General features: G+C 42.5%; 1 protein-coding gene across 2 annotated transcripts; it reads right to left on the bottom strand.

The window, feature by feature from the left end:
- Window positions 1-2,009: 2,009 nt before the first annotated feature.
- Window positions 2,010-21,740, bottom strand: s1pr2 (sphingosine-1-phosphate receptor 2). 2 transcript variants are annotated; one of them, XM_031312651.2, is made up of 3 exons: window positions 21,299-21,740; window positions 3,998-5,285; window positions 2,010-3,959 (listed from the first exon to the last, which is right to left on the bottom strand). In XM_031312651.2, exon 2 carries the CDS (start codon window positions 5,151-5,153, stop codon window positions 4,035-4,037), a length of 1,119 nt encoding a protein of 372 aa, XP_031168511.1. In that variant the 5' UTR covers window positions 5,154-5,285; window positions 21,299-21,740; the 3' UTR covers window positions 2,010-3,959; window positions 3,998-4,034. The 2 variants fall into 2 exon arrangements, with proteins under 2 accessions (XP_031168511.1, XP_031168510.1); XM_031312650.2 differs by having other exon boundaries at window positions 2,010-5,285.
- Window positions 21,741-23,095: the final 1,355 nt, after the last annotated feature.

Here is a 23,095-nt window from a genome sequence, read left to right as displayed (position 1 = left end):
GGACTGTACCACTACATCGATCTCTGGGTAAAACACTTTCAATGTGCGACGTAATATTTCCCTGCTGAGTCTATCGTTTGAACCGTAAACACATGTTGTATAATATATAACTTAAAAACACAATTATGATTGTCACGTTGTTGTATTTATGAAAAATATACGTTTCTTGAAATTAACAACTAACTCGTTTGCCCCCTATTGTTTGCCAGATGTTGAGGACCAGGCGGAAGCAATCTGAACGTTGTTTGCTTTCTAATTAGTTAAATTAGCAATACGTGTCTGCATTTGAGATGAGTATGTATCTACACAGTAGTAATTATGACAAGGCTGAGACCAGGACACTGTGGACCTGCATGGGATTTGACAAAGATGGGCAAGCGTGAGGATGGACTCTGTAGAACCTGCAAACACTACAGCAACAAACTGTTAAACATGTAACGTTACTTATAGAATATCACCAATACAAAAAGCAAAGAGAACAGCGTTACACTGCGTTTTCTTACACTAAAACGTTACTACAGAACACGACATGACACAACAAGACCTAGTATATCCAATACATCCATGAGTATATCCCATGGATGTATTAAGAGAACGGTATATCCCTCAGAGGTAGTGGAAGCAGTCATGGACTTTATATCTGCAACAGGATTAATTTACCCCTCTGAGAATGGCGATACCCAAGACTGACCTGTGAGAGGCAGCAATGTGCCGCAAGGAATCAAGTCTGCTCGACAGCCACTTGCAGTGAATAAGTCATGAGTTGTGTAAGTCAAAGACGGTTTAAATATGTAGTAATAGATAATATGTGTGTAAGTATAGGCTAACAGCTCTAGATGGCTCACTTTCCTGCGGCAATTTATGTTTAGGATTCCCATCCAGGCTAGAGCTTTCTTTGTCTCTCTTTTTTATATGCAGATACACATATACATTTGAGCGACTTCTATTATTTTATTAGGTAGACTAGTAGTTAAAAAAATGTATGGAGAAAACATCCTTCGAATATGGCTAGCTATTTGCCCATTTTACCACTAAGTGGCACTATGTCACCGATAGTCTGAAAGTAGGAGTCTGTGGCTTTTTCAGGTTGTCAAATAATGATTGTGTATCCTCTCCCTGTTATAAAGTTTTTAAAAAAGTATCCTACATGCAAATCCAATCTGGCCACATTTACTGTCAGTTTTCTCATATAAATTCAATCTATAGACCTATCTTAATTGAACAGTAATCAATTGTAGTTTATAGGCAGTTGTGTGTGCAGATTATTAATACGTGTGTTGTTTTTTTTGTCCATGTTTATTTTTGAAAGTATTTCAGTCCGCCCTATTTTGCAGGGACAAACCATGGATGTATTATAGGACAAACCCACATCTGTCTCATGTGCTTAAATGTTTTTGTGTATACAACTTCACCTACAGGTTTTAGAGCCTGATGTCATATCCTGCAGGGCACTGGAAAGACTTGGCAGACTTCCCAGCAGCGCAGCCTCCTGGGGCTGATTCAGCCAATGTTCCCACCCAGGAATCCTGGACGTCTGACAGGAAACAAGCCCAATTCTCCCAAGGCCACGGTAAGTCAGCCTCTCCCCTCACCCAAAGTCTCCTTCTTACCCCAAAAACCTCTCCCGGGGCCTTTCTGTATGCTTCTCTCAGACAAACTGTCTTACAAATAGATATTCTACTTTACCACACCCCATTTTCACCCTCCCTGCCCTCTGCCCAGCTTCCCATCATAGCCCTGTCTTGCTTTAGCCTTTAAGCAATTGAACACTTGTATTAGGTAAGAGAGCCATGATTAATGGCCAAGCAGCATTTGCATGTACAATTTTGGGCTTTCATGTTGGAGCTAGTGTTTTTCTGACCTTGTCAGAGCATGTTTGGATTAAATGCTGCATTTTGAATACTTCTCAGATGTATGACAATAGGTAGGCATATCAGGACCTGCAGATAAGCTACTGCTGCAATTAACTTGTGTACAGCTCAGAATTAAACTCAAACACACAAAACGGATTCTTTCAGTATTTTATTTATTTCATAAAAAAAGGGAATGCAATTAACAAAAAGTTTATGTACCTACATTAGTGTTTCAGATTGTACCGATTTAACACAGGCAGCGTGCTACTGGACACAAAAGGCTATTGCACACGAGACATTTCATACAACACGAATCATACAAACTGTACAAAAATACATAGATACTTACATACAAACATACATAGTTATTCATGTATTTATTATAAAACATCATAGTCAAGCAACACAATGAAGTGACAGGTACACAGAAGCACCTGGAAAAACACCTCTCCATCTGAAAAAAAACTGGGGGAAAGCAAACATCACTGAAGCTGCCAAAGTGCTTTTCACCATTTCTACTTGGTAGTCAATATAAAATACACTGAGGGAGAGAAGAGTTTTAAATGTGTGTCTACAGGAAGGTTAGTGTAACCCTGAACAACAGGAACTGAAAAAAGAAAAACAGGACTTCCTGTGGCAGAAGGAAGTTACATGTTGTAGCTGTCAGAGAATGAGGATGAAGGTGACCTCCCAGGAGGGCAGATCCCCTTGTGTGCATTTGAACCCGGATCTTCTCCTATTTTGTAAGGGAGGCGGGTCTTTGGAAAGATGAGACTTGTTTACATATTTAGCTGCACAAGGCATATGGCTAGCAAATTAAACCAGGATGTTCACAAACAAAATTTGTTCATGGTGCTATTTAAGACTTCACAGTGAGAGTCACCTACCCTGTTCATCCCACTCTCTGCTCGTCAATGACTTGGTAATTGAAAATGATGATCAATAATACTGTCAACAATGGAGCGCCTGCCCCAAACACTTCATACATACATTCAGCCTAATTCTCAAAGAGGAAGACACAAACAGATACAGCACATTTCTGCTACATTGCTTCAACACTGTCAAGATATCTGCCCTGTTTGTCAAAACAGCTGGACAGCTGTCATTGAGTAAAACTCATCAGTGCCAACTCACTTCAGAAAATGTGCTTTCTGATTAGGCCTTCCTCGACAGAAACTGTTCAGATACAAAAGACAACAGTAAACGCAGTAGGGACAGATTATGAGGACAAATGAGGGAAGGGGTGTTAGTGATGGAAGCTGGAGCTGGAATATATCATACATACATAAGCACTTACAAATAAGTTAGAATTTCATGCATTAAATGTAGGCAGATTATGTAAGTTTGTTGTGGTTAATCAAATGGTTTAAGCAAGGTTATATAGGGAATATATAGCCCTGGTTTGTTAAGGGAGCACTCGTGCTAATTTGGCTTCTGTGGAGTGCAGTGCTGAGTGAAGTTGATCACTGTCTCCAGCTTTGTAGAATAATGAAGAATGAGTGATGGATCTGTGGGCCCCATGTATACATATATCAGTAAAGGAGAGTAATGTGGTTAAACCTTACTAAGGACAACAGTCTGTGAAGTAATCTACAAAGTGCAACTTGGAAAGCTTTGCAGTTTGCATTGATTCAGTTCTTGAAAGGACCAAAACAACTCACCATAACTATGATGTAAAGCATGTTATGTTTCTATTTTTGGCTTTCAATCTGGGTTTAGGAAAAACAATAACAACATGACAGGCATAAACATGAAAATGGATTGCAATCAATATTAATTAATGAGAGTACCTATGAAAAAGCTATTTTCACATTTCTGAAAGTTCTCCCTTACTTAATTGGTTCCCTCTTTGAACATTGGGTTTCTACACCTGCTGCAGTCAATTGAATGCTGATTGTGATTTCACACACTTGTGATTGAAGAAAAAGTCTGCATTGTAGCCTTGCCAGGCATCTCAGTCCACGGTGTGCTCGCTTCTCATTTTTCTATCCAGCACATCACAGCCTCTCTTCTTGAGCTCATGTACACACACATGGTTTCCCTCATGCACGCACGTACGCACGCATGCACATGTACGCACGCGCACACACACACACACACACACACACACACACACACACACACACACATACATACATACATACTCAACATACTCAAGTACTTTGATGTCTTTGCACCATATCAGACACAGGTGGTACAATCTTGCATGATTGGTGTGGTCTGGTGTTCGTGTTTGTGGCTGCAGTGTTCCAGAGAGCTGGAGCTCTTTAGAGGGACCAGACAACGGTCAGCTGGCCGCCCGCTTTGCAGCACCCCCCAGCAGCACAACACACGCAGAAACTCCTTTCTCATGTCCTTGCTGCGCAGTGTGTAGATCAATGGGTTAAGTGCCGAGTTCAGAGTGGCAAAGCCAAAAAAGATGTCTGCTTTGGAGAGGATTGGGCAAAATTGTATCCTGCAGGATGAATCTAGGAGGAGGATGGTAAAAGCAGGCAGCCAGCACATGATGAAGACACCCAGCACTATAGTGACAGTTTTCAAAAGGGCATAGGCTGGTGAGTTTGTCGCTTCCTGGTGGCTGGAGCGAACAATCAAATAGATCCTCACATAGAGGATGACAATGGAGAGTAGTATGAGGCTGAAAATGGTGACCACAAAGAGGATGTATTTCTTCGAGTAGAGTGGCAATACAGTTGAGCATTCAAGGAGGTCATTGATGCAGTTCCAGCCGATGATGGGAAGTCCTCCAAGCAGGATGGAGGTGACCCAACAAGCTCCTATCAGGAGGAACATGCGGCACGTTTTGGTGGAGCCGTACACCTTAACCTTGGTGATAGCAATATAGCGCTCTGTAGCTATTGCCAGCAAGCTGAAGACTGAAGCTGCCAGAGCAATAAATGCTGTTCCCTCCCGGATGAACCACTGCACAGGCATCAGGTCAAAGGTCCTTGGTCCTGATAGGAAAATGTTGGCTATGTAGGCCGAGCCTGCCAGCAGGTCAGAGAATGCCAGGTTGCCGATGAAGAAAAACATGGCAGTGTGGAACTTCTTGTTGCGGCAGACGGCAATGAGAACAAGAAGATTCTCCAGGATGATGGTGGTGCAAAGGACCACGATGACAATGTTGAGTGTGGTGAGCTGCTTTTTATTCTCACTACGTGAGTATAAAAGCTCCTGGGTGGTCATGTTCTTAACAAAGGCATAGTAGGAGGGGATCAGACTCTGATCGTAGTATTGGGAATACTTGCTCTTCATGGTGACAGGGTGGCAGAGCACAGCGGCTTTACGGCAAAGATTCATTCACACAGTGGAGTTGTGCAGAAGGTCTAAGCCAATAATCATTGCCTTTAAGGAAAGGACAGGAAGAGGCTCCAGGCTGGGAGGGAGTCTGCCTGTCCCACAGTCACGTCTAAGGAGCTCTATGTGGGTCACCTGCAGACACACAGAAAGGAAGAGAAGGCCTGGGTTACTGACAAGGGAAATTCAGTTGCACTAATGAAATAAACTGTGACAAAGCAAACATTCATTTTAAACATAGCAATGCACTCGCCAAAGTCAAAGTCTTCTAGCAAAACAAAGTAGCCAGGCAACAACCTGTTCCCAAGTCTGTACAGTGGAAACTAAACATTCAAGTGGATATCCAGCAATGAACACCCCTTATTATCAGGGGTGTTCATTGCGGAGGTGACCTAACAGATAAACAGATTCAAAATAAAGAGCTGGCATTTACATTTAAAGTAACAGACCAACAACCACATGACATAAATGAATGGCCACATAGTGAACACACTGCACTTACTGAGTCCATTTGTTACATCCCAAACTAAGCACCCACACAGGCAACAGTTGCAGATTATTGCGTTCTAAAAGGAATGGAAAGTAATATTGGCTCACAAAGTAGTTGCATGTTATCATTAAAAATGACTCTGTGGGGAAACCAAGGAATATTGACATGCAAAGAGCTTTTCTTTTTTTTGTTGGCTGGTGAACCTGTGCAGGCAAAGATCATCTTCAGGTGGAAGATTAAATACTCTGTGAGTGCTGGTGCTTAGACAAAGGGCTTGCAGTCTGAAGGGGACATTCCACTAACCCTGTCCGAGCACTCGGCTGTCAACACATGGCATTGTTGTGGGGAGCGAACCATTCCACTCCAGTGAGCTACCTCTTGAAACTTCAGCATAGCTTGTGGATCAGCAAGACCCAGGGGCGTCGGACTGGGGGGGGGGGGAGGGGACTGAGTACCCAGGGCCCTCATGTGAGGAGGGCCCAAAAAAGATGCTAGAATGAATAGCTGTGGATGCGGGGAGGGGCACATAGAAAATGCCTTTCACAGGACCCAGAATTTTGTGCTATGCCCCTAGCCAGACCTCTTCATCCCAACCCTCAATCTAACCAGTTCACACAAGCTAACAGCAAATCAGATAGATAATGAGAGGAAAAGGTGGGAGTTTCCCTGACTTTATGAGAAAAAGTTTTGTAAGACTTGATTTGGCACATCCAAAGTAAATCATCGACATTTTAATTGGCATGTCACAATTCAAAAGTATTCAATACACTAAATATTTTCCACATTGTGTTTCCACACCAGGGTTTCCTGCAGCACTTTGCAGTAAAGGTGGCCGCCTAAGCAACGCGCGCCTGCTGCCTCAACGCGCGCCTGCTACCTTAACTACGTCGTCAAAAAATAAATAAATAAAATAAGTGAATGATCTAAATCTAATGAAGCAGAAACGCTTAATGTCAGATAACGTCCATAATAATTGGACTTTGGGTTAGATTTTTTTGACAGTTTTCAGTGGTTATGAGGAGCAATATGATAGAGAAATTTGGTGATCACTGATCGTTGTTTAGGTACATTAAACCACGTTAAGCTTTTTCACATTAGGACTTATAAAGGCCATGAGAACTGTGGAGAGTCAACCCACAGCCGCTCCACTGCCCTGCTGAAAATGTGAAGCAGAAACTCTTAATGTCAGATAACGTCCATAATAATTGGACTTTGGGTTTGATTTCTTGACAGTTTTCAGTGGTTATGAGGATCAATATGTCGTTTATTCACATTTAAAGGGATAAATCGCCATTTCACTGTCGCGTGCGTCGTTGTTTGTGGGAGTTTGGTCTGTTTTTTTCCATCATTACATGCAAGAAGGAGCGCTACCCCAGGTCCTTCATTCCAGCAGCAGTCAGACTCTTTAATGCAACATCATAATGTAGCACTGCTAGCTATCTCTGCAATATGAGCCATCACTGGACAATATTCTGCACTATGCATATTTATATATTTATTACTCTCTGTTACCTTGAACTGTGTAATATGTCATCTCTACTCATCCACAACTTACTTATCTGTATATCTGTGTTTATATACTGTCTGTTTATATAAGGGTGTTTATTGTGTAAATATGTTTGTTTTATTACTATTATTATTATAACTAATTATATTTTTCCATTTCTTATACATTATGAATATTTTTTCTCCTATGTCTACTTAATGTGTATTTGTGTTATTCTGATGTGTGTACATTTTTTTCTTTTGAGCTGCTGTAGCACAGGAATTTCCCCAGTGTGGGATTAATAAAGTCTGTCTTATCTTATCTTATAGTAGCGTAGTTAAACACTAAACACAGTGAAATTACGTGTCCTGTTTTTATTTCACACATACTATCTGCTTTGAGTGAGTGAAGCTATTGGTCAGATGGCAACTCCCCCCCCCCACCACCTTAACTAAAACTAATTTTTTTAAATTCTATTTTTCCTGCACACAATGACATTATGTCTTATGGTGCTTTATGGGCATATGTTATAGTCTAAATACATAAATAAGCTTACTAGTTTGAAACCAATGTGGAAAATCTTTGACCTAAGTTTTATAATGACGCACCTTAACAAACTTAACAAAAGCCTTGTGAACCTAGCCTAGAAATCTAGACACCCTAGTGGCAGCAAATTTAATTTGCAGCCAGGGGGGTCTAGGCACTCTCCGTTGGCTTGCGAGCTGGAAAAACCAAACTCTAGTCAGGCCAATCACATCGTGTATAGAGTCGGTGGGCGGGCTTATGGCTGCTGCTGCTGGGAACAGCGGTCTTCTGGAAGATTTGGAGTTAAGCTTTTCTTTGAGAAAAGAACAAAGAACGGCACTGAAATCATTCTTAAAAAAGGAAGATGTGTTTGGAGTTTTGCCGACCGGATACGGCAAAAGTTTAATCTATCAACTAGCTCTGCTACCTTCTTCGTTGCTCTGCCTGGTTGTAGTGCTATCCTATTGCGTGCAGAGGGAATTTGAAAGACAACCGTTTATCCCGCCCCCTCGGATTGAGCTCCGTCAATGGTGAGTTCCCAGACCCAACATCTTGATGTGGGTCTGGCTTGTCAGGCTATTGTGAACCCAGATTGTGGCTTCAAATTATTGAGATAGCTCTTTTTCGAAGATAAACCAAAACAAAATAAAATAGGCTGCAGCTCCAGGGCTGAAAACTAAGGACAGTTGGAGGCTCTGGAAATCTAATTAGAGGTAGAGCTGGTGTCTTAAACCTGTCAGTAAGCAACAAGATCCCTCTGCAGGCCAGCTCCAGAGGTAATTCAACACTGATGCTTCCACTGCTTGTCTTCTTCAGTTAGCTCTTAATTGGAAACCTTTAGTGAAAACTGGGGCTGAACCATGTCTCTGTTCTGCTGGGCTTTTACTCAAAATCTGAGAGACTGAAAGATGGAGAGGGAAACGAGACAAAGCCAGACAGAGAGCATGCATGTGGAACGGCATCTGGACACAAAGGCTGGAATCTGAGACATCACTGTGACGTCCACACGTACAAACTCATCCATGTGACGCGTTGCACCGCGCAGAACTTTACTCTGCGTGCACACAGAACTTTACTCTGCACGCGCACAGAAATCCTTCCTCACACACACATACACGGCTAATTGGCAGCAAATCATTCCCCTGCATACAGGCAGGTTCGACACATAGCTGCTATTGGTTGCCAGTAATAACCAGCACACTATTTCCTGAAGCAGGAACAAAGAACAATAGTCTCCTTCAGTGTGGATAGCATTGCCCTTCAGCCTTAATAATGGGACAGCACACTTCCATTTGGCTGCTGCAACTGTATCATAGCAGACATTTATTTACAGTTGAGCACTCCCTTATCAGAATTGCTGTATCAGGGTAGCTTGTCTCCCCCTCCCCATCCTTTTCAGCTCCATTAATAGACACAAATAAGAGGCTTGAGGCTGAACACATGTGCCAGCTGCACAAGCATAATTACATTAGGTTACATTATTGCAGCCTATAATGATTTTATTGATGGAAAAGTCAGGCGATAAACACCAGCTCTGTATCTCCACAGTCTCCAGTCCGCTAGGAAAAAAACCAACTGCTTTTTGCTTCATCTTTGTTTTTTTCTCTCAGCTCAGCCCGGTTTGCTGTGGACAGGTCTCACATGTGTCCTCCAGTCCTTGGCGTCTGTCATCACAAGGATTTTACTGTGTGTTTGTGAAACCTGACGGGCTGGTTTGCCTACAACACCGCCTCGTCGCAGCCGTGCCCCGCCCCTCTACCTGCCGAGTGCCATTCAGACAGTTTCCACGGTGATTGGTCGACAGGAGTGCAGACTTCCTGCTATGTAAACCCTCCTTCCCGACCGACTTGTCGTCAAAGTTGTGCCCTGTGTACGACCCAGACATCACTGTCACACTTCCACAATAGACATAACACATTGTCAAAAATGTTGTCACGCCATGTCGACTAATGACTCCTTTCTAAACTAACACAATGGGATAGCAACAGCAGCACAACCCCCAAAAACTATACTTCAGTAATTAGTCAATAAATGGAAAAAATATATAAAATCATGTTAATATTACTAGTAAGGTGTTCATGTATATCTATTATTCTATGAGCTGATTAATATTTTACTACAATTTTAAAAGAATATAAAATATTACAAATTAAATTCTACAACCAGAGGCGGGAAATTTCTGTTACACCACTTCTTCATATATTTCTTGTGCATCGGATGTTGTGTAGCATTGCCTATATACACTTCCAATCAATTCAACTAAATACACTTTTGCACTTATGCATTAAAGATATATTTCACTGTAACTTAAATATAATAGATCTACATTTAAGTTACATTCATCATTTTTTAAAGTAGACCTAAGTATAGTACTACTGTAGTACTTAAAAGTGTTTCTTTTGGGACAGCATATCCAAGTACTTACGTGCAACTTTAATTGTGGAAATAACTTGAAACTCGTTCTCAAATTCTTCCATTATGACTTAAACATAATCTTATGTTCCCAAAGTAATGCATATACATTAGTTTGTAGATATTGGAAATACTTTTTAATAGTAGATTTTTTTCATTAGAACATAGATGATGGAATATTTTGAGTTGTTTTGGTTTAATAAACAACTGTCAAAGTCCTGTTATGTAGGTGAAGGTGTAGAGAGGCTACAGAAAGACAGATAATATCCTATCTGGATTTCACAAGTGAAGCTCAGACATGGTTAGAAAAAGGTGATGAAAGAAACAACTGTGGACTGGAGGGTAAAAACGAAAGCCAAAGAGACAAACAAGAGACAGACACCTGAGACAGGATTTCCTATCAGAAAGCTTATGTGAGCCTTAACATCACCAAGACTACCCGTTTGTCATCATTTGAAAAATAATGCAGAGATGCTCTTGTGGTACAAGTGAAGCTCAGACATGGTTAGAAAAAGGTGATGAAAGAAACAACTGTGGACTGGAGGGTAAAAACGAAAGCCAAAGAGACAAACAAGAGACAGACACCTGAGACAGGATTTCCTATCAGAAAGCTTATGTGAGCCTTAACATCACCAAGACTACCCGTTTGTCATCATTTGAAAAATAATGCAGAGATGCTCTTGTGGTGCAAGTTCACACATGCTGTGTACGTGTTAGAGTTTTCACAGCTAGGCCTTCTTTTCACAACCACATTTACAGATAACATATTTTAATCAACCATTGAACCACAGTTGCAAACAAATGCATATCATCTCTATCTCCCAAAAGATGATTCAAAAGGGTGCTGCTGAAAGCTGACTCTTGTTTTCTCCTAATCTTAACAAGAGACAAAGTTCCCCTCTCCATCTTGAGACTGACAGCTGCACAAAAGCCTCAGGTGTTTTTCCCAGAAACACCTGATAAGCCCCAATTAGCAGAGCGTCTGCTCACCAAAAACCAAGGTAACCCGCCCGATTACACCACCTGCTACCTGTCACATTCTACTTAAACCTGGCTCTACTTTCTCAGGTGAATGGTACAAGCTCTCACAAACATTATGGTCTAGATAAGAGCAGTGACTAAGGGACTGTTTGTTATTTATTTAAGGGGCCACCAGAGGAGTTTTGGGACCCTCCCCTTGCCAGTAAAAAAAATTCTATGACCCTCCAAAACGATTTGGAAAAAAGGAATAACCATCCCCCCACAATTTATCAATACCTTCTGTACTGGTTTGCGCTTGGCAAATATATACAGATTCCATTTGTTTTTTTACAGCCATGACATACATGACTAAACCTCTGCATTCTCATCTGACGCATCACACTCCTCTGTTATGGTGTGGTGGTCATTTCAGTAGATTTACTCACTAACATTGTTGTGGAAACACAATAAGCATGGGAACTAAATGCACACTTCCTGCATACTGCATTACTTCAAATACTAAGTTACTCCTCTAGTAAACTAGTATTCACATGAAATAAAACAATAAAATATTGAGACCATTCAGCAAGGCACTCTGGGTAACATTCAACACACAAACTGGTTGCTATGGACTCGTCACTAGGCTTCCTCCACTTCGCCGTTTAAACAAAGTGGAATAAACGTATAAAAGTCCAAATCTACACAAAACCTGCAATCAATTAGTAAGCTGACATCAAATGTGGCATTTAGGAAACCTTTATTGCAACCTTGGCACGGTAAGATGTCCAGACTAGTGCAACAGTCATTTTCGTTTTTTACGTCCTGCTGCTCCCATCGTCAGCCAGGAAATACTTTTTATTACTAAAGCAGTATATGAAATCAGATGTATTACCTACCACCATTTAGTTGTTTTGTGTTATTTAAGATATTTATAAAATATCTGATCATGCCAGATGTTATTATTCCACTCATTTTTTAAACAATGCAATTATCCGTTTCAGCCACCAGGGGGGCAGCTCACCCTGCCCTCCCCTCAACAAAGAATAAAAGACATGACCCTCCCCTATTTTCCTCCGGTGGTCCATTCCATAAATACCGAACGGTCCCTAACCTTGTGTCGTAGGCAATTTACAGTTGCAGCTTATCTTGTTTGCATTGAAAGGTGTTTACTGTTTACCTAGAAAAATCCCTCAGTGTATTTCGCTGTTAAGCAGTTTGTGGTCTGAAACATCCTGTAACACATCTTTCTCCAACTGCCCTTCACACTCCCTGCTCACAAGCTGCTGTAGTGGCAACATGGCACCAATCCAGCCTGATCTTTTTTTTTCATAGCACAAAATCTGCTCATAAAAAGCCAGCAGCATGAAACTATTATACAAAGATCTTTTTTGTTTGGACTATAATATGAAAAAGTGAATCATGTACATTTTCCATTTTAATTTAGATTTAATGACTTGCTGCGCCCTCTACAAGACACCAGGCCTTTCTTCTGAAATAGACTTAATCTGAGCCACAAGGTAATCCATCATGGAAACACAGAAAGCATCTGCTGTTGTGATTTGTTCTTTCCTGTTCAGTTTCACAGCCGTTAATGGTGGTATCAGTGTATACTTTCTAAAAGTGCTTTGCTATAACTGTAAATGGAATCAGTCTACACCTATTTTCTCTCCTCTGCTCCTTGTGTCCAGCATTTTCTAACTGACCAGACCAAAGGACAGTCTGCGGGGGCTACCACCATAACGACCGACCAGCACTCATATGAGGAAGAAATATAGGTATTTCAGAGCGATTGGTGTTAAACTGCAAAAATCATAGCCTAGAAATCTAGACGCAAATTTAATTTGCAGCCAGGTGGGTCTAGGCACTCTCCGTTGGCTTGCGAGCTGGAAAAACCAAACTCTGGTCCGGCCAATCACATCGTGTATAGAGTCGGTGGGCAGGCTTATGGCTGCTGCTGCTGGGAACAGCGGTCTTCTGGAAGATTTGGAGTTAAGCTTTTCTTCGAGAAAAGAACAAAGAACGGCACTGAAATCATTCTTAAAAAAGGAAGATGTGTTTGGAGTTTTGCCGACCGGATACGGCAAAAGTTTAATCTATCAACTAGCTCTGCTACCTTCTTCGTTGCTCTGCCTGGTTGTAGCGCTATCCTATCCCTTTATTTAATTTATCCCGCCCCTCGGATTGAGCCCCGTCAATGGTGAGTTCCAAGGGAAAATCTCTGAGTCTTTACACTCAAACGAATAATCTGAAGGTGTCTTTTTGAGTATTGCAATGGATGTAAACCAAAAGGTGTGAATGTGACTTCATACTGTAGAAGAGCAAGTGGCATTTTGGAGGGAAAATTTCAAATGCAAAGCACAGCAATGTCATCAGAGCATTTTGACAGTCAAGTGTTGACATGCCAGACACACAGGAGATAACACAACTAACTATTAGCACCACAAAGTTTCATCACTGCTACCACGGGGAAATGACTAAACTGAAAGATGCACACCTACACTTGTTTCCTACATTTTTCCATTTCCTTATGCACGACGACACTGTCTTTACATAGCCAGCTGAATGCTTCTCTAAGCCGTCGCAAGCCACTGCACACATGGGCCCGTTATGGCAGGCCTTTTTCTTTTCTTTTCTTTTTTTGCATCTAGCAGCTCCATGCAGTCACGCTTTGCAACTACAGAAAACACGGGCTGGACTGTGTCTACTGGCAGGTGGCTGCAGCGTCTCTCTGCTGCTTTATCCATCACTGTGCCCCGTGGCTCTGTGTGTGAAACCTTTTCACATCAACACAGCAACACTATTGATTGTCCGCAGTCAATTTCCAGGAAAAAGCATTTCCAGTATTACTGTAACTGGGATGTAGAGGACTCATGTTGCCGCTGGGACATGACTGGTCCTTTAAACAACCTTGATCACAGCACAGACTAAATAGTCTCACAGGGCTACTCTTTTAAGTGGTAAGCAGCGTCTCTTCTGTGAGGTCAAAATAAACCCAGAACAGTTCTTTTATCCTTGATCATGACTGCGTGATCTTATCTTAAGCCGTTGCTGTTTTCTCTGTTTCATGCCACACAAGCTCCCTGATAAAACTGATGCCCAAAACAGTGAAGTGAATAGGTTGAGGTCAAACTAAGCACCAAAGCACCAGCAACTTCAACTGCCTACTACTAAATGCCACTACAAGGGGTTTTCTTTAGGAATCAACAGTCAATATTGAAGCTCAGAGTGCTAAGCATGCCCTCAGTTTTGTTCTTTCTTACCCATTTGAATAGAAATGTACAGATATATTTACTGATTTCCTAAACGCCGGAAATCAAGGTAGTTAAATTTCAGATAGACAGAGAGTCTCACACATTCTGGTAGTGATTTCACACACTGTAGCCTCCTACTCAAGGGACAAAAGCGTGGGCTGGAGGATGGAGGAGTGAAAATACAGGCAAATACGTTGGCAGGCTCTGTTGTTTTGAAACACCACCCGCTCACGAAAATCCCCAGATAAATGAAAACTGGTTGTTTTAAAGGGAAGTGCAAACAAGAGAGAAGAGAGCCTGTTTCAGTCTCGCGCTGTAACTCGCATAGTCTAGATGAAGAACAGACTGAGAGATATGAGATGGGGGCCTGCAATATCTCACAGTTTCTAGCTTGAAGAGGAACAACAAATTTAACAGAGAATGGCTGTAACTTGCAAAACCATATCGCAGACATCAGAAATCACATCCTTTTTTAGAAAAAAAAAAATAGAGAAGCATTACAAGTTTGCACCAGTGTCAGGAAACATGAATCATTAAGTGAGATGAGAGGCAAATAACAAAACAGTTCCTTTTTAATGACAGGTGAAGCTGTTCGTTCTTGTTTTTTTTCACTCTGTGTTCAAGGTTTAATTTTAGCTCTGAAAGCAGACCTTCCTCTCTCTTTGTCCGTTATTATGCTAACACAATTCATAAAAACTGCATATAAGCGGCTGAATATTAGGGAAGTGGGTGTCCCCAATACATGGTGTTTCATCGTTTAATTAGGGATTACCCTTTCGCTCGTCAAACAGTTTGACAGTTTGGGTACAGCCTCTTCTGAGGGGTCCAGTCTGTCAACACACAACCAGGAACAAAAAGTGTTTTTTTTCTGTTTCAAAGTGATAGTTCAAAGTTGTTTTCTGTTCCTCTCCTCAGTCAGTCAGATCTCTTGCAACTTTGCGATGCTTTATTTATGGCAGTTGTTCATGTGCTGTGGCTCTTAGAGTGGCAGTGAGAGTAGCTGGAGACAAAGAGCTGTGTAAAAAAAGGGCATCATACAGCCTAAGGAGCCATAGCCCGCATGACCGGCAGACTCCCCCACCCCCAGTCTGCCCCATTTGGGGTTGGGAGGAGGGGGGGGGATCTCCAAGGGTGGCGCCTGAGAGGCAATTACTGTAATACCTTCACTCTCGGACCATTCCTGTCAACTTAAGTAACTGTCTTCCAAATTATTCACGTTTTAATATTGCTCTATTTTGCATATTTCCCTTTCATTTGCAGAGCCACATCGTCCTCACTCCAACACCCTCTCCTCCTCTCGTATATTTTAAACTTCACCACAGAGATCAAAAGACAAGGCCACAAAGAGGTGATTAAATGCACATCAAGAAGGATTTATTTAGCACACATCTGGGGCAGACATGTTCTTATAGTCTCCTATTAAAGACTTTATTACAGCACACACTCTACATAATCAGCTCTCGATTCAGGAAACTCTGGAGCTCTGCACCAAGAAACTACTTTCTCAGAACTGAAATGTTGTTTCATGTATCTTCACTGATAATAATTTCAAATACATTATTGTCCTTATCATTAATCCTTGAAGACAAATGTATGCATTTCTGCAGCAGGCATGTGCAATCTGTCCTGAGATTTGCTCAGCATGAAAAAGTAATAGACTTTTCTCAGAATTCAAGCTTTACATGGAACAGCGGTAAACTGTTTTGGGTTAGTGCGTGTATAGGTAGGCTAGTGTTAACCACATGGTGCCCTTAAGACAGACGGAGGACTGGTTGATGTACCACAGTAAGAAGTTAGATCAAGTCTGGCTGGCCTGCATCAGAAACCTGAATGCTGAGGCATGCTCGATTCAAGTTTCAGCCACTCTCACACCTTCCCATGTCCTTGTCTTTACAATGAGGTCTCCCTAATGAATGGCTTTGAACCCTTGTTTAGGTCTCTTTTGTCCTGGCTCCCTGCTCCTATTCTACTCTCTTGGTAGACCTTGAATTCCACCCCTTCTCATGTTCTGTTTCTTCATTCGGAAACTGCAAGGTTGCCGTGAGAGACCTCGTGCTTATTTGTTGCATGGCGTGCCAAGGAACACTGGACAACATATACTCATGCAATTGTGTATGTTGGTAGCGTGGAGGGCTGCTGTGACATCCATGTTTGTTCCGCTGATGTTGCAGCGAGACAGACTGTCACAGGACCGCATGCCACAGGGAAGATGAGAAGGGAAGGTGCTGGCGACAAAGCAAAGCCCTGCACAATGGTAAATGATACCATCTACATAGGCTGACACACAGGGGCACAAAGCCGCCCTGATTGGTTCTGCCTTTAAGATGATAAATTGATGGAGGCCCACCATCTCTCCTCATGGCCCAGCATAGGAAAACAGCTCCATACTCCTTTGGCAAACACACATCCATTAAACACTGCTTTGTCGTTAGAGAAAAACACGGTTGCCTGGAGAGGGAACATTGTTGTGTCCACATAGTCCACAGTTGTTCCTCTGTATTTTATACAATTTAAGAATGTGTTACTTCGAAGAGCAAATGTATTCCTTTAACAAAATCGACCTCTCTGGCATGAGGACATTGTATCTTAAACTGTAAATATATATATGTGTGTGTGTGTGTGTGTGTGTGTGTATACAATACAACCTGCATTTTAAGACCGGTAAATGTGTGCATGCAAAAAGACCTGAGGGTATTTTTTGAGAGGAATACTATGTCTGTTTTACATCCTGGCAACATTAAATGAGTAAAACAATTTCAGAGAAAAGGCCCCACTGTAAATAACTTGTTTTTATATTCAGCTTTACAAGCCTTGTGCAAGGTTTAGGCAGAGTGGCTTGCCAAGGAATATTTTGCAAAAAATAACAAACAGGTCAGAAAGTGAGTATTGCTGTGGTGTAGCTTTTCAGAGGGTACAAGGCAACAGCTACTTGACTTTGACCGAGACAAGGCTCATCTGAAATGGACGTTTGAGCAGTTGTCACATTAGTTTAAGTAAACAGATTCCACTTCTACTCAATTTGTCAGTTGCAATGGAGCAGTCTGGCCTTTGTCATGACCCGGCTTGTGTTTGGCTGGAGGTTAATTCCATCGTGTCTTTCAGCCTGGATAGACTGAAGCTGAGGTCTTCACCGGATAAACAATCTTAATAGCTCTTTCTAACAAAACAGGCCATCACAGTTGACTATTTGGTTTACGTGTTTGTAAGTTTGAGAGAGTCATTTGAGAATCTGAAAGAGCTCATTGGGAGACGATCAAGTTAACTTTCAGTTCTGAACAAAATGAATGCTTCAACAGGCTCTCACTGGCTGCATGGGGCAATTCAAAATCCAAGAAAACTGTCTCCAGCTTACTTCTGGATCTGGGGAGGTGGGGTGTTGAAGTAATCCCGCTGAGTTTTCCAGCTGCACAAACAAAGCTGACTGGATACCAAAGGCTTTCAAGAGAGAAGAAGAAAGAAAGAAGAGGAGGGGGAGGTCTCCCAAACCACAGCATCTTCATGTGTACCTGCTCCAAGATTGCTTTAGCGTGAGCGCTGAGAATGGCCAGAAATCAGGAAACCACAACATGACCACACTGATTAAGCCTGCTGCTAGAACAGACTGTATGAGGTTGTTCCCATCCAATTCATAAATCACACTGCATAACCTAAGGAGAGGTTGCAAGGTTCTGCCGACCCCCTCAAAAGTGAGATGCTACATCTCAAGGGGCTTTCATTTCAATAAATTCAAACTTCAAAAGTCATCCAAAGCCACAGCAGTAACCAAAAACCTGGTCTTCAATTTACATTTCTCTGAAAGATATATAATGTTCATGTCTGTAGAGCACAATGAAAAATGCCTGTCAAGGTTTAAAAAAAAAACATTATTGGCAACTGACAGCCATTTGAAGCAAGGGGCTGGTCCCAGCTTGAAATTTGACAGAAGACGAACAGCCTTATCCGCACCGCAGAAAAAATGATGGCATGCTGCTACAAGCATTAGTGCCTGGTCATGGGGGGTCTCATAGTTTGTCCAAGTCCTTCAAGTGGAAAAGGAATGTAACAGGAGACTTTAAAGCTAATAGATTCTGTCATTGGGTAAAACACCTTCCTTGAATAGTCTCCACCAATCAGCTTATGTAAATGTTTATATGATACTCAGAACGGCACTGACAGCAATTGAGAAGGTTGTTTTGAAAAGGAGAGACAGATAGCGCAAGTAAGTGTGCATGTGTATTTCTCTAACCCCCAACAGAGGGCAAAGCAGTCTTTAGTGACCTTTAGTGACATCCTATTCGCAATTGTGTTAGCAAAATGGGTAAAAAGCAGGTTGCATTATTTATTTCTCTGATCGGAGACACTCCCAGCTCTTGGCTGTGAAAGCTATATGCTGTCAGCTGTGTGTTGTGACTTGCGCTTCGGGAGCCTGTGAACAGAAGGCGTTTATTTTGCTCCAGCTGCCACACCCAAGGAAAGTGTTTTTCAGCTAAAGAGGGAGTACCAGCTAAAACTCTGAGCCTGTAGAACCCAGATTGCTCTCTGCAGAACACTATTACCATCACAGAGAAAAATCAATGTATGAACACATGCATTGTCTCCTGTGATCTGCCAAGGTTCCTATTCTCTTTTGAAAGTTATGACCTCTGACTGGTTTCATTTAACCAGGTAAAAGCCAGCATGCCTCTGGCATGTCGCTCCTGTGATCTGACAGTGTTGTCACCCCTCCAATCTGGCTTAATAAAGTCGGGAGTGTAGACAACAAAAGAGAAGTCAGTCTCCCTAAGGAAAACCCTTCTCGCTGCTTCCTAGTAGCAGACCGCTCTCAGGCCTGAGCTGAAACCCGAGCATCCTTCAGGGATCGACACCGCCCACCCATCCCCGCCTTCACCCCCCCTAGTGACCTGTTCCATTAAAAAAAGTCCCGCAAATCCAGTTCCCACCGCTAAATTACAATACATTTATTTATCCATCCATGCACTTATACATCTATTTATTTACTAAACTCATCTATTTGTCTTCATTTCTCACGCTATCCCTGGCAGTCCCCATTGGGAGGGTCCAATTACAGCAGTCATCTTGTAGAGGAAAGCAGGGCCACTGAGCACAGCGAGCTGGGTCAGCAACATACAGATCCTCAACTCATGATGTCATGGGCTGCTGGACTGAGCCAGTTTGCCTGCGCAAAACATAAACGATTTTAAAGTCCCTCTGTATAGACTGGTAAGACTAATACCATTTGTGCTCCTGCCTGGAGCTGTGGAGTGTCTGGCCAATAAGTTGACGCTGTTCACAGCACCCTGGGGTTTGCTCTTGCCAAGGCCAAGGATGGTCAAATGTGTGAAGAAGCCTGGCAGCGGTCAGGCCTAGTGGGGTGGAGGTTTTGTTCTGGTGCAATCAGGCATGTGGTCACATTGGCCAAACGCAGACAACAGGCCGGCTGTATCATGCCCTGTCTCCAGCCAGTCCAAGGCATGCTGGGAGAAGCACCTGAGTCAAATGAGTGGCCGTGCACCCCCCAAACAAACCAAGCTGCTCTTGCACGCCAGCATCAATGAACCTGCTGACAGGGCCTTCAACACTTGATAGTCCTCTCCTAATGCTACTGAGCGTGCTTCCTCTTCACCGCCTGCTCCTGATGTTATCACAGTTAGATGTTTGTCTTAATTCAACAGGATTTGCAGCATTTGTGTGCATTTCAGACTTTGGTTCCTCACCCTGTAGCTGGGGCTCGAGATAATGCCGCCACAAGCCCTTTTCAGTTTCAGACAGCCTGCTAATGAGCACAACACTGTGTAGACTGAAGCAGACCGTCCACAGGATAGAGGATGATGGATGTGGGCTTTTATCTGGGCAATAAACATTAGTTCCTCATCCTTATCACCTTATCTCACTGTGATTTGAGGATTCTCCCACAACAGGATGCCCCATGGCTGGACTGCTGACACCTATGTATCCCTCTCTGCAGGTTTACTCTTTCAGACACAAGGAAACAACACACTGTTTGGTCATTCGGGCCTTATAGTGATGATAAGGAAATGTAATCACAGGGCCTACAAAAGATGGCATAGAAGGAAGTCCTGCAAATGTTCCAATATACAATGACACTGGTCGATAGATAGATAGATAGATAGAATATCTTTAATACAGATGCATGTTATTGTGACAGTGTATTCAAATTGATATTTTAAGATTTGCTCATTTTTAATCTCTGACAACAATGTACTGTAGTCTGTTAAGACCTTGCTTGTTAAATCTCTGTGCTGTCTTCCTCTGGGGAGCACATCTCCTGCCCCATGAGATTAACTCTGGTACATGGGGATAATGGGGGCTTTTGTCTTATTAATACATCCTTTCAGCACAATGCCTTCTTTAGAGTGACGGATGAACAAGCCTCAACAACATCGGAGGGGTGGGGGGGGGGCACAGCAGGCTGCGCAACGGCTCCAAGGAAATGTGTGTGTGAATGAGTGTGTGGAGGCCCCTGCGAGGTCGCGGCTGGGGTGCAAGCAGCTCATCTCAGCCAACAACAGCTATACAGACAACATGATGCAGCAAACTGTCGTTCGTCCCCACCCCCCCCCCCTCGTATGGTCGACAGCTGTAGCCCTGCGTGTTAATAAGTAACACCACACAGTGTTATTCATTAAAACACAAACTAACGTGGCTGACACACGGAATCCAAATATTAACAGTGGCTGCAGTAGTGTTTGCTTGTGGCGAATAACTGAAGTTAATTTATGGTCGCCGTGGTGTTCCGTGCAAAAGTGACATGTTGCTTATTGTGGGCCATTCTGCTGTCATGTAGTGTTTGTGAGTCAACGACATATTCCGATACTTTTGTGCGTCAATGGAGACTTTCAGTTCATTATTAACGCGTATGAGTGATCGCTGATGTATTTAAAGAAAACCCCGAGTGAAGGGTTGAAATTAGCTCATTTCATGTAAAACTGCATTGCATTTTACAGTAGTACGAGAGAGACATCAGTTCCTTTTGTTAGGTTGCTGCAGCACATGCAGACTGTCACACTAACCATATTTGACTTACCCCATGAGAGATATAGTAGAGAGCAGCGAAAAGACGCTCCGATAAAAATGTCTCCAAATGTCCTCACATGTGGTCACCACTTTCCAGAAATGCTGCTTCAAAGTTCGGCGCTTTCCTCTGCTCTGGGGTCGAGAGGCAGCGATGACAATCAAAACTTTGGTGGAGGACTAGACGGCGTGTCTCGTCTAGTCTTTGGTAAATCCATACCGGGTCTGTGCGCCACCGCGGAAACCGTACCAAAAAAAACACCCGAAAGCGCGACTATTTAAAAAAAAAAAAGAGAGAAAAAAAGAAGAGCGATGAAAGCCAAAGAAGACTTTTTTTAACAGCACTTTCTCTTTTGTTGCTCTAATCCAACAGTCCGTCTGATTGTCCTCCTCCTCTCTGGGAACAACAGCTCAACGGGGCTGTGGAGAGTCAGAGAGGCGCGCACACAAACACACACCCACCCAAACACACACACACGAGAGAAACAGATATTTTGGAAAACGTCATATGCCCATTAAGAGTCGCGAGTCTAATGTTCGAAATATAACGATGAAGCGGGGTTTGTGGACAGCAATTAATATGGAAAATATTTATTGAGCCTATTTTTGGACCTTTTCTTCAGTCTGGAGCACACAAATGAAGTCCAGATGTTCCACCTCCTCACTTCCTCTCTCCTAGCAGATCCCAGCGTGAACCAGAGCCCACACTTTTCAACTCATTCTGGCTCAGTTTCCCCTGAGAGCAGTGGCCAGCTGCGAATGCATATCTAAAGCTCTATGACAACGTAATGCAATTAATATGTTATCCAGTGTTAAAGGAGCATGATAGATAAATAAATAAGCATTTGACGTGTTTCTGCTTCAGTGACACTATTTTATTTGTTGTTACTGATGAGTAATTGCTGTGATTTTCACATGTATCCCTCAGGTCTGAGTATATGTTTAATAAAGAGGGTGAGGTGAAGGTAAGTCAAGGCTTGTTAGTCATCAGGGCTGCACCTAGACATACAGCGGGGCAGGTGCTGTCTCGAATGAAACAGCCTCTATCCAACCCCAGAGGAGGTAATAATGTCTTCACAGTCATTATGCTGAAAGCCAAAGTCATCCCAAGTGGCTATGATGTCATGTGTCTGTGATAAGAAAAGGGAGCTGCGTAATGTTGTTATAGTATATATTAGTTATCTTACAAAACATCTTGGAGCTCTCCGGCTTCTGTGCTGAAGACGGGTTTGCTTCAGGAATTGTGGATACACCATTAAGGGTTTTTTTTTGTGTGAAATCGACAGCTACTTCTTGAGAGAAAAGATGCAAATGGAAAATGAAAGACATTGCCTGAGACAAAACACAACTGTTGAGTGTGATGATTCAGAGTTGAACTGTACAGTGTAAGACCCGGTGGTACTTCTTCAGACTCAAGCATGACAGTCCTACCTTGCTGAATGACTTCAGGGCAAATTGCAGGAAAGCACCTCATTGCTCATCATACAGTCTACCAACAGGGAGGAATGAAACATGCCCAACGGAAATACGCCAGCAAATGAGTCTTGGTCTGGTCTCCACTAAACAGTTTCAAAAACTTGGTTTACTGGGGGAGAAAAGATTTTAGATTGTGCAATCCACTCTCACCACACTCATCCCTGCCGCCCCCGCAGCAGCTGGTATGTGGAACGTACTCACGCTAAAGAAAAAAAGAAGAACTTGGGAAAATCATCAACTTTGCAATAATTCTGTTGGAGATGGACACAACTCTAATAGTTTAACGGTGCAACTTCAAAGATTGGTTGCACATTTTCTGTATTCTCAGCTGAAG

This window comes from Sander lucioperca, chromosome 21 (assembly GCF_008315115.2).
Source record: "Sander lucioperca isolate FBNREF2018 chromosome 21, SLUC_FBN_1.2, whole genome shotgun sequence".
In the NCBI taxonomy this organism is placed as follows: Eukaryota; Metazoa; Chordata; class Actinopteri; order Perciformes; family Percidae; genus Sander; species Sander lucioperca.
This window is presented reverse-complemented; position numbering and strand designations above follow the sequence as displayed.

Bases quoted from the DNA above. Each gene is read 5' to 3' on its own strand.
- s1pr2 (XM_031312650.2), bottom strand. From the start codon at position 5,153: ATGAATCTTTGCCGTAAAGCCGCTGTGCTCTGCCACCCTGTCACCATG.